Genomic DNA, 13,474 nt, shown 5'->3' with positions numbered 1-13,474 from the left:
AATAAGTGGCAGCAATTACTATTGTTTCCTCTTTGGGAAGGGCCAAAGATTTTCTAAATGTATTTCTATGCAAGAAGATAACCTGAAAAACCCAGAGGTTACACTGTGAAACAGTAAGACGCAAAGTTTGAAATATGTTAGAAGCATCCAAAAATAAAGATGATCAAGCCTCACTTCCAGAGACTCTGATTTTGTGGCTGTGGGCTGGAGGCTGAGAAACTGTAGGGTCAACAAAGTCCCCACATGGCTCTGACACATACCACAAGTTTGAGAACGGCAGTCCTAACTCATCTGTTCCTCTTGGTGTTCTTTTTTTTTTAAAGATTTTATTTGTTTATTTGACAGAGAGAGACACAGTGAGAGAGGGAACACAAGCAGGGGGAGTGGGAGAGGGAGAAGCAGGCTTCCCGCCGAGCAGGGAGCCCGATGCGGGACTCGATCCCAGGACCCTGGGATCATGACCTGAGCCGAAGGCAGATGCTTAACGACTGAGCCACCCAGGCGCCCCTCCTCTTGGTGTTCTAAAGAGCCATGAAGATCATGCACAAACTGTATTTCAAAAACTTTGTTTCATGATTATGTGTAGAAGTAAAATATTTTAACTATTAAAACCCAAAACATCACATAATAATGAACTAATAACATTATTATTGCTTAGCATCCTTCAAATCTTTTAAACTCCTCTGGCATAAACTTACATCCAGGGGCGCCTGGGTGGCTCCATCGTTAAGCGTCTGCCTTTGGCTCAGGTCATGATCCCAGGGCCCTGGGACCAAGTCCCGCATCAGGCTCCCTGCTCGGCGAGAAGCTTGCTTCTCCCTCTCCCACTCCCCCTGCTTGTGTTCCTGCTCTCTCTCTCTCTCTCTCTGTCGAATAAATAAATAAAATCTTTTAAAAATAAATAAATAAATAAAAATAAACTTATATCATGTATTGAATCTTTGGAGAACATCTCTGGAAATCATTTATCGAGTTTTTACTTAAATATTATTAGGGAGAAGGAGTCACTACCATCTCCCTATGCTCAGTTACATAAGCTAGAACCTCTGATGATGAAAATTCTACAGGTTGGTTTATAATTCCATTTCGTGGTAATGACTATTAGAGAGCATCTGGGAGAACTTTCTCAACGTGTACCAAGTGGCAAATGATGAATGAAGAACCCAAACCCATTAGCTGGGGCAAATAACCTCACAAATCATCAATATAAAAGCCACCAAAGTTGTCCCTCTTGAAAGGGGACTGCACAAAGGAACACTCCCCCTCGGAAACTCACTGCGCAATTAGCTAAATGTAAGGGACCCAGAAATATCTGTGACCACTTCAAACACACTGTTTAGCAGCCTGCTCTACAGAGACTGATACCACCTTGCAGACACCTTAGCTGCCTACAAACAGGACCTGACCATTACTGGAAGCTACTGGGGTCGCAGCTCTAAGATCTCAACTTTATTTCTGAGCATTAAAAAGAACTCTGACTCTTTTTTCCTTCTCAAAAATTTTATGAGACAAGGACGACTGAGCCAACATCCCTAGCCGTGCAAGAGCTCAACTTTTAGCAGAGAGGTCTCATTTCAAATTCCATGTTATATTAATGAAACTGTCTTAGTCATGGCAGTGATATTTATCGAGACTCTTCATATTTCAAAACTACTGGCAGAATTTGTACCAAAATCCAAAGAACTACATCCCAAGTTTTAAACAAGGAGATATATACAACTAAAAGAATGTGGGTTAAGGTCACAGAAAGTTTCTCGATCATTCCAGCATGCATTCAAACAGTAACAAATGTGATGGAGATCTCCCCTGTGGGCAAGCCTCAAGCTTTCTCTTAACATTTCCACTTTAAGTACATTGCTTTTTTTTTTTTTTTTTAAGAGTAGATGAGATTTAATTTTAGCGATCCCTCTGTTGCTCAAGACAAAATGGTACATTTTAAAACACGGAACTATTTTTCCAACATCTAAAAATCTAAAATCAATCACTCTAACTTTACAATACAATATACTCTCTCTTCTTTGTATTCAGATATAAATTGGCTCTTTGCTGTTTTGCTAATCCACAAGTACTGGATGAAGAAAGTTATGATGTATAACTTTCTGGTCATCATTTTTAAAATACCATTTAAGGCTCAAAAAAAAAGTACCATTTAAGGCTCTACACTCTAGAAAAATGGTCAGTTGCTCATTTTCTGAAGGAGTCAAATCAATTAATGGCAAAAATGCCAAAAGATACGATTTCTCTACCTTTTTTAGATGGCCAGGTAAAATAATAACACAATACGCTGTATTTCCAACCTGAATTTTTCTTCTAAACTTCATTTTATTTTTTTTATTTTTTTTTTATTTTTTTTTTAAGATTTTATTTATTTGAGAGAGAGAGAATGAGAGATAGAGAGCACGAGAGGGAAGAGGGTCAGAGGGAGAAGCAGACTCCCTGCTGAGCAGGGAGCCCGATGTGGGACTCGATCCCGGGACTCCAGGATCATGACCTGAGCCGAAGGCAGTTGCTTAACCAACTGAGCCACCCAGGCGCCCCTAAACTTCATTTTAAAATATAATTCCTTTTCAGAGAATTTTCCACTCCAAGCAGTTTTTTTTTTTTTTTAAAGATTTTACTTATTTGACAGAGAGAGAGAGCACAAGCAGGGGGAGCGGCAGGCAGAAGGAGAGGGAGAAACAGGCTCCCCGAGGAGCAGGGAGCCTGATGCAGGGCTCGATCCCAGGAACCTGAGCCGAAGGCAGATACTTAACCAACTGAGCCACCCAGGTGCCCCTCCAAGCACTTTTCTTGCCTCCTTCAAAAGCTTATGGAAATCTTAGCTGATCCATGAAACCTTCCTATCAAGACACACAGAATAATGACTTGCCCAACCATTCAATGTAAAAAACAATACTTAAGTCTAGAATTAAATTAAATTGGGGGCATGTCTGGGCTTTGAGATCACTGCAGCCATTAAGTGTGGGAGGAGGGGACAAAGTGCAGACAACTGGCTGTCATGACACCGGCCGGGCCCCTGGTACCAGGGCTGGTGCTAATCTCTGGTCTCCATGGCAATGCTGCATTGGCGCTTATTTAGCCACAGCCACACGCTGGGCCTGCCAGTCTCAATTCCACAGAAATTCTGCTTGGCATCCTCAGAAAACTCAATTAAAACTGAACCTAAAAAAGGCTCAGACACCCTGGTCTCCTTGCTGAAATCCAAAGGAAAGATCTATAGAAAAACACAGGCTCTTCCCCTCCCAGATTTTGCACTCCCCCTCCCAGATTTATTTTATCTGTAAAATTGGGCTACTTCTCAGAGACATGACTGGTTCCTGGCAGAAAGCTATCCTCTGAAGCTGCAGGGTATGTTGGGGTGACAAGGGCTGGCTGAGATTCAGGAATCGGGGAGGTTTCCCACCACTTTCCCTCCACCAGTACCGAGGAGTTCAAAGACTGAATCTGAACAGAGGCCAAGCAGATTCAGTCAAGAACTAAGGCGATCTTCTGAAACTCTTAAGGATGCAGGTTGAGGTAGTGGTTTTAAAATGAGTGCCCCGTCTTTGACACTCCTTCCTATCAAGAGGTGGAAGGTCATTCTCCTTCCTTTGAATGTAGATTGGCCTTAGGAATTGCTTCTAACGATAATGTAGCAGAAGTGACACTGAGTTACTTGAGAGGCTGGTTTAGAAAAGGTGATGCAGCTTCCACTGGCTCTGTCTGGGGACATTCGCCCTTGGAACCCAGCCACCACGCCACGAGGAAGCCTAGGCCATGTAGCAGTTCCACTCAAGGGCCTCAGCACCAGCCACCAGACTTGTGCAGGTGGGTGAGGAAGCCTTGAAGATGGCTCCACCAGGCTCCATCGGCATCCAGGAGACACCGAGGGAGAACTGCCTGAGCACACGATTCCCGGACCATGCAAGATGGTGATAATAATATAAATGGACATTGTTGTTTTATGCCACTAAGCCTGAGATGGTGCACTAGGTTGGAACAGAAACAGAAATAGTGGGGCAAAGCTGCATTTCCAGGAGTTGCAGGGCAGGACCCAAATGCCCAGCGCAACTTATGAATTCCCACTGTTCTGGGGGCGCCTGGGTGGTTAAGCAACGACTCTTGGTTTTGGCTCAGGTCATGATCTCGGGGTCCTGGGATTCAGCCCCACATTGGGCCCCGTGCTCAGCGCAGGGGTCTGCTTGAGGACTGGAAAGGGTATATGATGTGTTTCAGGCCTTCGGTAAGTTCTGGCGGCATAATCCTCAGTCCCACTCCCTCTGCCCTGCCCTCCCCTCCCCCCTCACGCGCTCTGTCTCTCAAAATGGATAAGGAAATCGTTAAAAAAAAAAAAAAAAAAAAAAAAAAGAATTCTCACTGTTCCAAACATGAGAAAACTGGCACGGGACCCACTCCAGCCAAGGCCCGGGAACTGTACTAACTCTTCAGGGAGCAGGCCCGAGGAGCCGAAGAAATCCGCTCAGGCTCATCTTTGGGCTTAACTACACTGAGGGCGGAGCAGTCTCCGGAGCGCCAAGGTGACCCGGGGAGCATTCCACGTTGACCCCATACACCCACATCTGGGTTCAGGCAAGGACTGAACAAGGATCCCCCGTGAAGGATCGGTGGGGCCTGTCCCTCTGAGCTCCGGGGGGCTGGCGGGGCCGGCGGGGCCACGCACACGCGCAGAACCGCTGGGCCGGGGAGAGGCAAGACTACACAAGGCCGAAACAGGCATCCAGACTTCCCGCTACCTCCCTCCTGGGGTGTCAAATCTAAAGCTCGTCTGTCACCTCCCTGGAAAGCAAAGAGCTAAATAATTTACTAATACTTCCTTTCTTTACAAAACTTTAATTTTCTAAAAAAAAAAAAACCAAAACAACAACAACAACAACAACACACACACACACACACCCACGGCGAAACAATGGCAGGAAGTTTTAAGATCAGCTCTAACACTACCCTGCGGCAGGAGGGGCAGATGTGCGATTCCACGTGGTAAAACTCCACCTGCTGCGGACTGAGGATTAGGCCACCAGAATTTAGCGCAGGCGTGAACGCTTCACACAGCCTTTCCAACATTTCAGCGGTTTCCTAATGTAGCATCGAGGCCGAAACTCAGGCAAAGAACCACAATTGTGGCCACTGACTTTGTTTTGTTGTTGTTGTTTTTTTAAACAAACCCTTCTGTCAAGGGCTGACCGGCTACTGACTTCATATTAACTAAAGTTTTTCTCACCTTACCGAAAAATGAACAGTTCTGGTTAAAAAAAAAAAAAAAAAAAAGCTAATAATGGAAAACCATCATTTTATGCTAAAAACTTAATGTTGGAATTCCTACTTTGAATGCAAAAACTGGAAATGCTTCTAAGATGGGTGCTCCAAATTGCTACAGAAATAACACCCCCCTAGACTAGTTCAAGACAAAAGTGACAGATACTAAAATGATTCTTCCCCCCCACCCGCTCCTCCCCTGCATGCCGCACTGTGTCTTCTGGCTGTGCCCTTTGGGACAGGGCCTGGATTCCCTTCATCTCTCCACATCTGGGTTACCTGATGTGCCAGCCCTACTGCAGAGGGGGCCTCAAGGAACCACAGCAAAACTTGATTGCAAAGCACTTCATAAATATTTAGACTCTGTTTTATTTAAAAAAAATACTTAGACTTTTAAAGCCCTTGTTCACCAAGTGCATGAATTTTCTCCATCTCTGCTCCTATCCCACTACTCAAAAGTGAGTCAAAACCTTTGAGTTGGCAAAACTGTTCTTTAAAAAATGTTAATCTAGGGGTGCCTGGGTGGCTCAGTCGGTTAAACGACTGACTCTTGGTTTCAGCGCAGGTCATGATCTCAGTGTCATGAGATCGAGCCCCACGTTAGGCTCCGTGCTTAGCTTGGAATCTGCTTGGGACTCTCTCTCCCTCTCCTTCTGCCCCTCCCCTCTGCTCGCTTGCGCGCGCTCTCTCTCTCTCTCCCCCACTCTAAAATAAATAAATAAATCTTGAAAAAAATAAAAATTAAAAAATGTTAATCTAGATGCTTTACCTTTATGACTTTGTCCGTTCTCCTTCTGGGATGAGAAAGAAGTTGAGGAAAACAGGCATTGAGGGTAAAGTCCTCAGGGTCTCTCACATTGTGCAGCCAATCTGAGAAAGCCTTAGCAAGATACGAGAGGGAATTCTCAGGATGGTAAAGTCTGCTTCTTCATGTAGCTATAAGGAGCTGAGACACTTACTGACTTCTCAGTACCTGGATGGCTCACTCTCAAGCAAACCCTCTTCTCTCCAGCTCAATTCCTGCTGCATGCATGCAAGTCTTATGCTGCTTCAACAGCCCCCTAAGCGGCCTCCTTGTCCCCTTCCAAAGACCTTCCCCACTGCTACCAAACATTCTCCTAAAAACGCAAACTGAACTCATACCCTTCAACTCTGTCACTTCAATTTTAAAGCTCTACCCTAAGGAGATTGAGATGGGGATGACAACAGCAAAGCACAGTAGCTAAGATCACAGACTCTGGAGCCAGACTGCAAAGCAGTCTAAATCTCAGCTCCCACACATCAGGCCACATGACTGAAGACAAAGCACTTAACTTGTCTGGTTTGGGTTTTCTTAAAATTTTTTTGGTAACAGCTTTACTGAGATAAAATTCACAGATAACTCACTCATTTTAAGTTTATATTTCATTGGTTTTCAGTATGTTCATACAGTTGTACAACCATCACTACAATTAATTCTAGAACATTCTTATCACTCCCCAAAAGACCCCTGTACCCATTAGGAGTCATCTCCATTTTCCCTACCCTCCCTGGCGCTAGGCAACCACGAATCTACTGTCTCTATTGATTTGCTTCTTCTGGATCTTTCATACAAACAGAATCATATAAAAGGCAGCCTGTCACGTCTGGCTTCTTTTACTCAGCACGATGTTTTCAAAGTTCATCCACATTTGTAGCATGTGTCAGGACTTCATTCCTTTACATGCCTGAGTAATATTCCACCACATGGGTATGCTGCATCTTATCTATCCATTAATCCCTTGACGGACATTTGAGTTGTTTTCACTTTTTGGCTGTATTGAAAAACACTGCTGTGAACATTCATGTACAAGTTGTCATGTGGACATATGTTTTCAGTTCCCTTGGGTATATAGCTAGGAGAGGAGCTGCTGGGTCATATGGTAACTCTATGTTTTAAACTTTTGAGGAAACAACCTATTTTTTGAAGATACCATTTAATGATATGGGGAAATGGGCTCTCTTCATTGGATAAAAATATTTAAAAAGACACACATGTACAGGTATCTATGTTTATTTAAACATTACATACTTTTGGGTGTATGTATGTATACAAATGCATTTCTGTGCTTTCCAAATTTTCTATGAGGAATATGATCAATTTTATAATCAGGAATAAAAAGGAGTGATTTTTTTTTTTTTTAATGTAAATATGAGCATGGTATTCTCCTACCTAAAATGTTTCAAAGGCTCCTCTTGACTTACAAGACCTCACACAAACCTTTGTGCCCTGGCCCTGCCTAGTCTCTGACTTTCTCTCTATTCTGTTCCAGCAATACTGAATTCCCAAATATACTGTCTCAGTCCTTTCGCACGAGCTGTTCCCTCTACCTGGAATTCTCTTCATGGGCCTTGACACACTCTGTCATGAATGCTTCATTCACCTGGCAAATATGAAAGCAACACTAAGTTATCCCCATCTAGGAGGCAGCCTGAGCCAGCGGGCTGCTTCAGCACCACAGGTGGTCTCCATCTGCTTCAAAAGGATACGTATAATGTTAAAAGCTTTGGCGTGTTACTGGCTTTAAAAATTAAAGCCAGAAACTTTTCCAACTTCAACTTTAATTCTGGAGTCCAAGAATCCTGAAATAAAAAAAGAAAAATAATAAAAGCCCTAGATCATTAAATGCCAACAGCATTGTCAAATTGTGGCCTTTGGCTTAAATAACCCCATCCAACACAGTTACTGAAATCAAAAGCAAGATGCCTTGCCTGTGGTGTGATGCCGCGAAAAATAGGTTTTTGGACATCTAACCAATTCATTTATAAAAGATCAGATACCCACAGCAGGAGGAAAGAACGAGTTCTGTTATAAACAAGGAAAAAAGAACCCTGTACATGATTTGAATATTTCATGTGATTTAAACACAAGCATGACAAATAAGCTTATTAGGTTGAATGCCAACCAGAATTCAGAATCGTTGAAGCATACACGGTGCTGGCGGGCATACACGGCTATCACTCAGTTCCTGAAAGTTTCCCAAAGAGAAAGACTCATTTCCATAAACCTCATCTAGATAAGAAAAAAAAAAAAAAAGACAGAAGCTGTTATCTGCCTCAAATAACCCATCATGTCAAGAATTACGATATACTTTTAGTTTGATTTGTCCCTTAATAATAAATTACTTATCTCAAATAATGCTCATTAGAAGGAAAAAATAATGACTTAAGTAGTAAAAGAAAAAGTGTGACAAGCAATCATCTTTCTCAGGACAATTTTCCTTACAGTCTTTATATAAAAAAATCTATCACCAAACCAAGAAGTTCTACAGAAAAGAAGCAAGATCTCTAAAAATTCCTATCAACTTACCTCTTAGGCCCTGCCCCACCCCCGCAGGACCCCCCCCCCATCCTTCCGCGCTTCCCCTCCCCAGCTCTGTGTCCTTCTCCATGCCCCCACCCCACCCGTTCTACCCAGGGCATCATCTGGCTTTTGGAAAAAATACTGTCTTATATTTTTAAAAGACTGTGTAATTCCCTGACACGGCATGATAGCTTTAGTTATAATGTGTGTGTTATGGGTTGAACTGTGTCCCCTAAAAAGATATGCAGAAGTCCTAGCCTCCTCAGAATGTGAGGTCATTGGAACGGGGTTGTTGTAGATGTAATTAGTTAAGATGAGGTCATACTGGAGCAGGGTGGGCCCTTAATGCAACATGACTGGTGTCCTTCTAAGAAGGAAAATTTAGACAGACACAGAAGATGGGCCTGTAAAGACAGGGGATTGGAGTTATGCTGCCACTAGCCAAGGGACATCTGAGGCTACCAGAAGCAGAAACAGGCAAGGAAGTATCCTCCCCTAGAGGCTTCGCAGGGAGCATGGCCCTGCCAACACCTTGATTTCAGACCTCTGGCCTCATGAACGAGACAGAAAGTCTCTATTGTTTAAGGCACCCGGTCTGTGGCCCTCTGTTACAGCAGCTCTGGGAGACTAACACAGCGCGCTACCGCTCAAGGCTTCTGCGCTCAACCATACCATAAAGAATTGCAAGGAAGGACTACCATGTTGGCCGACATAAATGAAGACATCTTAAAAAACAAACAAAACAAAATATTTGGGACATGGAGACTTCCAGTTAAATTGCTCTGTTGCTGATTACTATTTTGTACCACTAACAAGTACATATTTTCAATTGAACTGTTTACCTTCTGATGCTCTGCTAATGACAAGGCTGAGATTGGGATAAAACCTCTCTGGGTAATGAATCCCTTATTTTTTTTCTTGACTGCTCTGATTTTTCTGTGCTTTCAGCTTTGAGAAGAAGAACATTTCCCAAGTCTGCTAGGCACCTGACTGCCCAGCTCCCACAGGAATGGGGGAAGCACTGGGCTGGTTCTCTGTACTCCCTGCATGAAGTCATGCCCCCTCTTTACAACATAGTCTCTTCACTTGTAGAATGTAGACTTCACACTAGATGAGTGATCATCTGACTTTTTTTTTTCCAACAGCAAAACCCTTCTGATCGTTCAAAGTCTTGCCCAGAACCCTAATATATGAAATGAATAAAAGCAGGGTATTCTTGTGGAGTTCATGGAGAACTCCATGCTTGACTCTCTTGGCCTACCCACTGCCTCCTCCCTCCCTCACAGAGCCCACAAGAATTCCTTCCATTTCTTTCCATTTTCACTAATTAAGCTTGACTTGGTCCCTGGCACCTAAGTGCCCAAAAGTTTTTCTGGAAGTAATCAACTAGAGGAATACCTAAATATTTCTGCAAGGAGATGCTCACTGACAAACAATTTGCTGAAAAGAGCTCATTACAATCTCTACAAAATACTTTTCTTTCCTGACACCTCAGCAGAAAAGATAACCTGAAAAAACAATGAAAACAACTAAAAAAGTTGGATAAGTTAACCATATTTTAAAATCCATCCCCAAGTGGCAAGAAAGGAAAAGCAGAGGCTCAAAGTGACAGTTTTCGCTCTAAGGATAACTCAGAGTCTAGAAGACCTTACACCTCAGTTCTAAGAACGGTCATGGTACAGAAGACGAAGACAATAGGATCCACTCATAGTAAACAATCTAATAGGAGACCCTAGCATAAAACTGGGATCCCAGGGCACCTGGGTGGCTCAGTTGGTTAGGCATCTGCCTTCAGTTCAGATCATGATCCCAGGGTCCTAGGATTGAGTCTTGCATCGGGCTCCCTGCTTAGCAGGGAGCCTGCTTCTCCCTCTGTCCCTCCCCCCTTTCGTGCACTCTCTCTCTCTCAAAAATAAATAAAATCTTTTAAAAAAACCCTGGGTTTTTTTTTTTTTAACCCCAAAGGGCTATACCATCAGGAAAGAGTCAAGGACAAACCAATCCACTGTCTAGAAGGCGACAGCAAGGAAATCTACCTGTCTTGACCTTGACATTAGGTAGAAGGGAGGAAAAACCTCATTTGAAACTTCATAACCCAAACTAGTCTCATTAAAGATTGCAGCCTAAACTGAAACTATCTATATGGTTCCCAAAGCCTTGAGCAAAGAAATTTAATTTAAAATGATCCTGGGTTGGTAATGCCCTAGATGACTGAGAGATGCAAATGCAGATCTCTGAAAGAACCAAACTCCACTCAGGCCTCAAAAAACTCCCGCAAGTCCCAAGTAGAATAAACTCATTGTCAAAACTCAAAATAACTAATTTTTTTTTCAAAAAAAGATATAAGGTGCCGTGAATGAACGAGCAGAAATTAAACACAGCAGGATCAAATCTATAAAGGCTCCTGATGTTAAAATTAACAAAGAATAGGGCGCCTGGGTGGCTCAGATGGTTGGGCGTCTGCCTTCGGCTCAGGTCATGATCCTGGAGTCCTGGGATCGAGTCCCGCATCGGGCTCCCTGCTCCTTGGGAGCCTGCTTCTCCCTCTGCCTTTCTCTCTCTCTGCCTCTCTCTCTGTCTCTCATGAATAAATAAATAAAAATCTTTAAAAAAAATAAAATTAACAAAGAATATAACACAAATGTATAAAATGGTAAACAAATAAAAAGGCTTGAAAATATGAGCAAAGAACAAGAGACTATAAAAAATGACCCAGTAAATTTGAATTAAAAAACAAAAAGAACTTCTATTAACAAAAGTTAGTGACTGAAATTACAAATTCAGTGGATTAAAGAACAGATTAGACTGTTTGAAGACAGGTGTGAATAAATCACCCAGAATACAGTCCTGACAGAGATCACGAGATGGAAAATACAAGATGTTAAGAGACATGGAGGGCACAACACTGTGAACATCCTTGACTCTACTGAACTGTACACTTCACAATGGTTGAGATGGTAAATTTTATTTTATGTGTATTTTGTCACAAATTTTTTAAATAAAAAAAAAAGGATAGAAGAAGCAAGTCTAATGCAGATTTAATCAGATACATAGATTAAATGTAGATTTAATCAGACATCCAGAAAAAGATAATAAAGAGGAGAGGCAATATAGGACGAGAAAACAGAATTTTCCAGAGTTGTTCAAAGACACAAAACGTCACATCCAGGAAGCCCAACAAATCCCAAGTAAAAATAGAAATCTACCCCTAGACAGGCCATAGTAAAATTGCACAACCTCAAAGCTCAGAGAAACAAGACAGATCACCTACACAGGAAGAGCAATGAGACTGATGGCCGACCTCCAATAGCAATAAAGGGAGCGGGGTGATAACATCACCTTCAGTGTCATAAAAGAAAATAGCTATATGGGGCGCCCGGGTGGCTCAGTGGGTTGAGTGTCCGACTCTCGGTTTTGGCTCAGGTTATGATCTCAGGGTTGTGAGATCCAGCCCACACTGGGCTCTGAGTTCAGCATGGAGTTTGAGATTCTCTCTTTCCCTCTCCCACTGCCCCTCCCCGCCCCACACGCATGCGCGCGCGCGCTCTCTCTCTCTCTCAAAATAAATAAATCTTAAAAAAAGAAAAAAGAAAGAAAATAGCTGTAAGCCCACCATTCTGGACCCTGTCTAAAAAAGCAACAGAGACATTTCAGACAAGCGAGAATGGAAAGAAGAGATCGTCACCCAAAGGAGACTCTAAAGGGATGTATGTGAGGCAGAGAAGATGATTACAGATGGAAGGTCCTTAACGCAAGACGGAACAGCAAGCACATCTATGGGTGAACAGAAGGGTAAATCCATACACACATAGATTGAAATCAAATAATAAGATTCTGTAATGTGTGGGGTTAAAGTATATAACTGAAATACTTGACAATAGCAGCAAGTGAGCTGGGAAGGGGATGAAGGAGGTGAATGCATTCTAAGGTCCTTGTAATGGTCAGGAAGACGAGAAGATCTATGAGCTTTAGATTTTGTTATGCATACATACTCAGGTATCTATGACGGCCACTGAAAGAACATATGTAGAGAGTAGCAAAAGGAAAAAAAAAAAGGAATAACATGACTCCCCATGAATACTGAACCCTGCAGACTCGGGACACCAAGCCAGAGCGGGCCAGCCGCCTGCCGAAGCCCGGGCTGGACCTCAGCTGCAGCTGCAGTACTGTGCCATCATCTTCATAAACAGAAGTCTTCGCAGTGAGAAAATCCACTATTTCTTTTCAAGTTTCACCAAACTAAATTTGGATGGACAAAGAAAACCAAGCACAGAATTCAACATAGGCTACTCTATGACAAGCCTGCTTTCATGAAGTCATTCAACTCTGTGGCCTTCAATTTAAGGGCTACTATTCGGGAACGCTGACAGGTGTCTGACTAAAGTATAACGGAACAGGAGACGGAGACACACTGGGTCTGGAGAGAGAAGAGCATCTGTTGTCCAGTGGCGCATGAGGACTCTCCAAAGAGATGCTCGGAAACAGTGTGAGATCTTTCTTTAGAAAAAGCAACTGCATCGGTCTCTTAAACATGTTTTCATAAACCTCTCAGGGGACATCTTAATTTTATTAAGTCAACAAGAATTACTACAATGGATAAACACTGATAATAAATAGTATGCTGAAATGTCAACTACGGTGAAATAAAACAATTAAAAGAGCTCCAGGCAAGTAGTCTGAAGGAAGTAAGAGTACGCAACCAGGTCCTCAGAAATGTGCCAAGTAAGTGAGACTCTGAATAGAAATTAAAACACATATGGTCAGCAATTACGTAAAATAACCTAGTTCTTTTCAGGCCACAAATTTCGATGTAATTGAATAAAAATTATCCTTCCGATATTGAAAAGGTATGCATGGAATGCTCGAAGAAGTACACTTAAAAATAGTTATGTTAGTCTG

The 13,474-nt window shown here is 42.6% G+C and overlaps 1 protein-coding gene across 4 annotated transcripts in view; it reads right to left on the bottom strand.

Annotated features, from left to right (window-relative positions):
- Positions 1-13,474, bottom strand: part of ARMC9 (armadillo repeat containing 9) — a 151,285-nt gene that overhangs the window by 121,185 nt on the left and 16,626 nt on the right. For all 4 annotated transcript variants that reach the window (XM_027590604.1, XM_027590606.1, XM_027590607.1 and 1 more), the window contains 2 exons: positions 7,762-7,854; positions 6,023-6,047 (listed from right to left, as the gene is read on the bottom strand). In XM_027590604.1, the coding sequence (XP_027446405.1) occupies positions 6,023-6,047; positions 7,762-7,854 (118 nt within the window). The remainder of the gene's footprint in view (positions 1-6,022; positions 6,048-7,761; positions 7,855-13,474) is intronic.

This window comes from Zalophus californianus, chromosome 3, assembly GCF_009762305.2.
Source record: "Zalophus californianus isolate mZalCal1 chromosome 3, mZalCal1.pri.v2, whole genome shotgun sequence".
NCBI lineage: Eukaryota > Metazoa > Chordata > Mammalia > Carnivora > Otariidae > Zalophus > Zalophus californianus.
The sequence above is the reverse complement of the archived record's forward strand: the minus strand, read 5'-3'. Positions and strand labels throughout refer to the sequence as shown.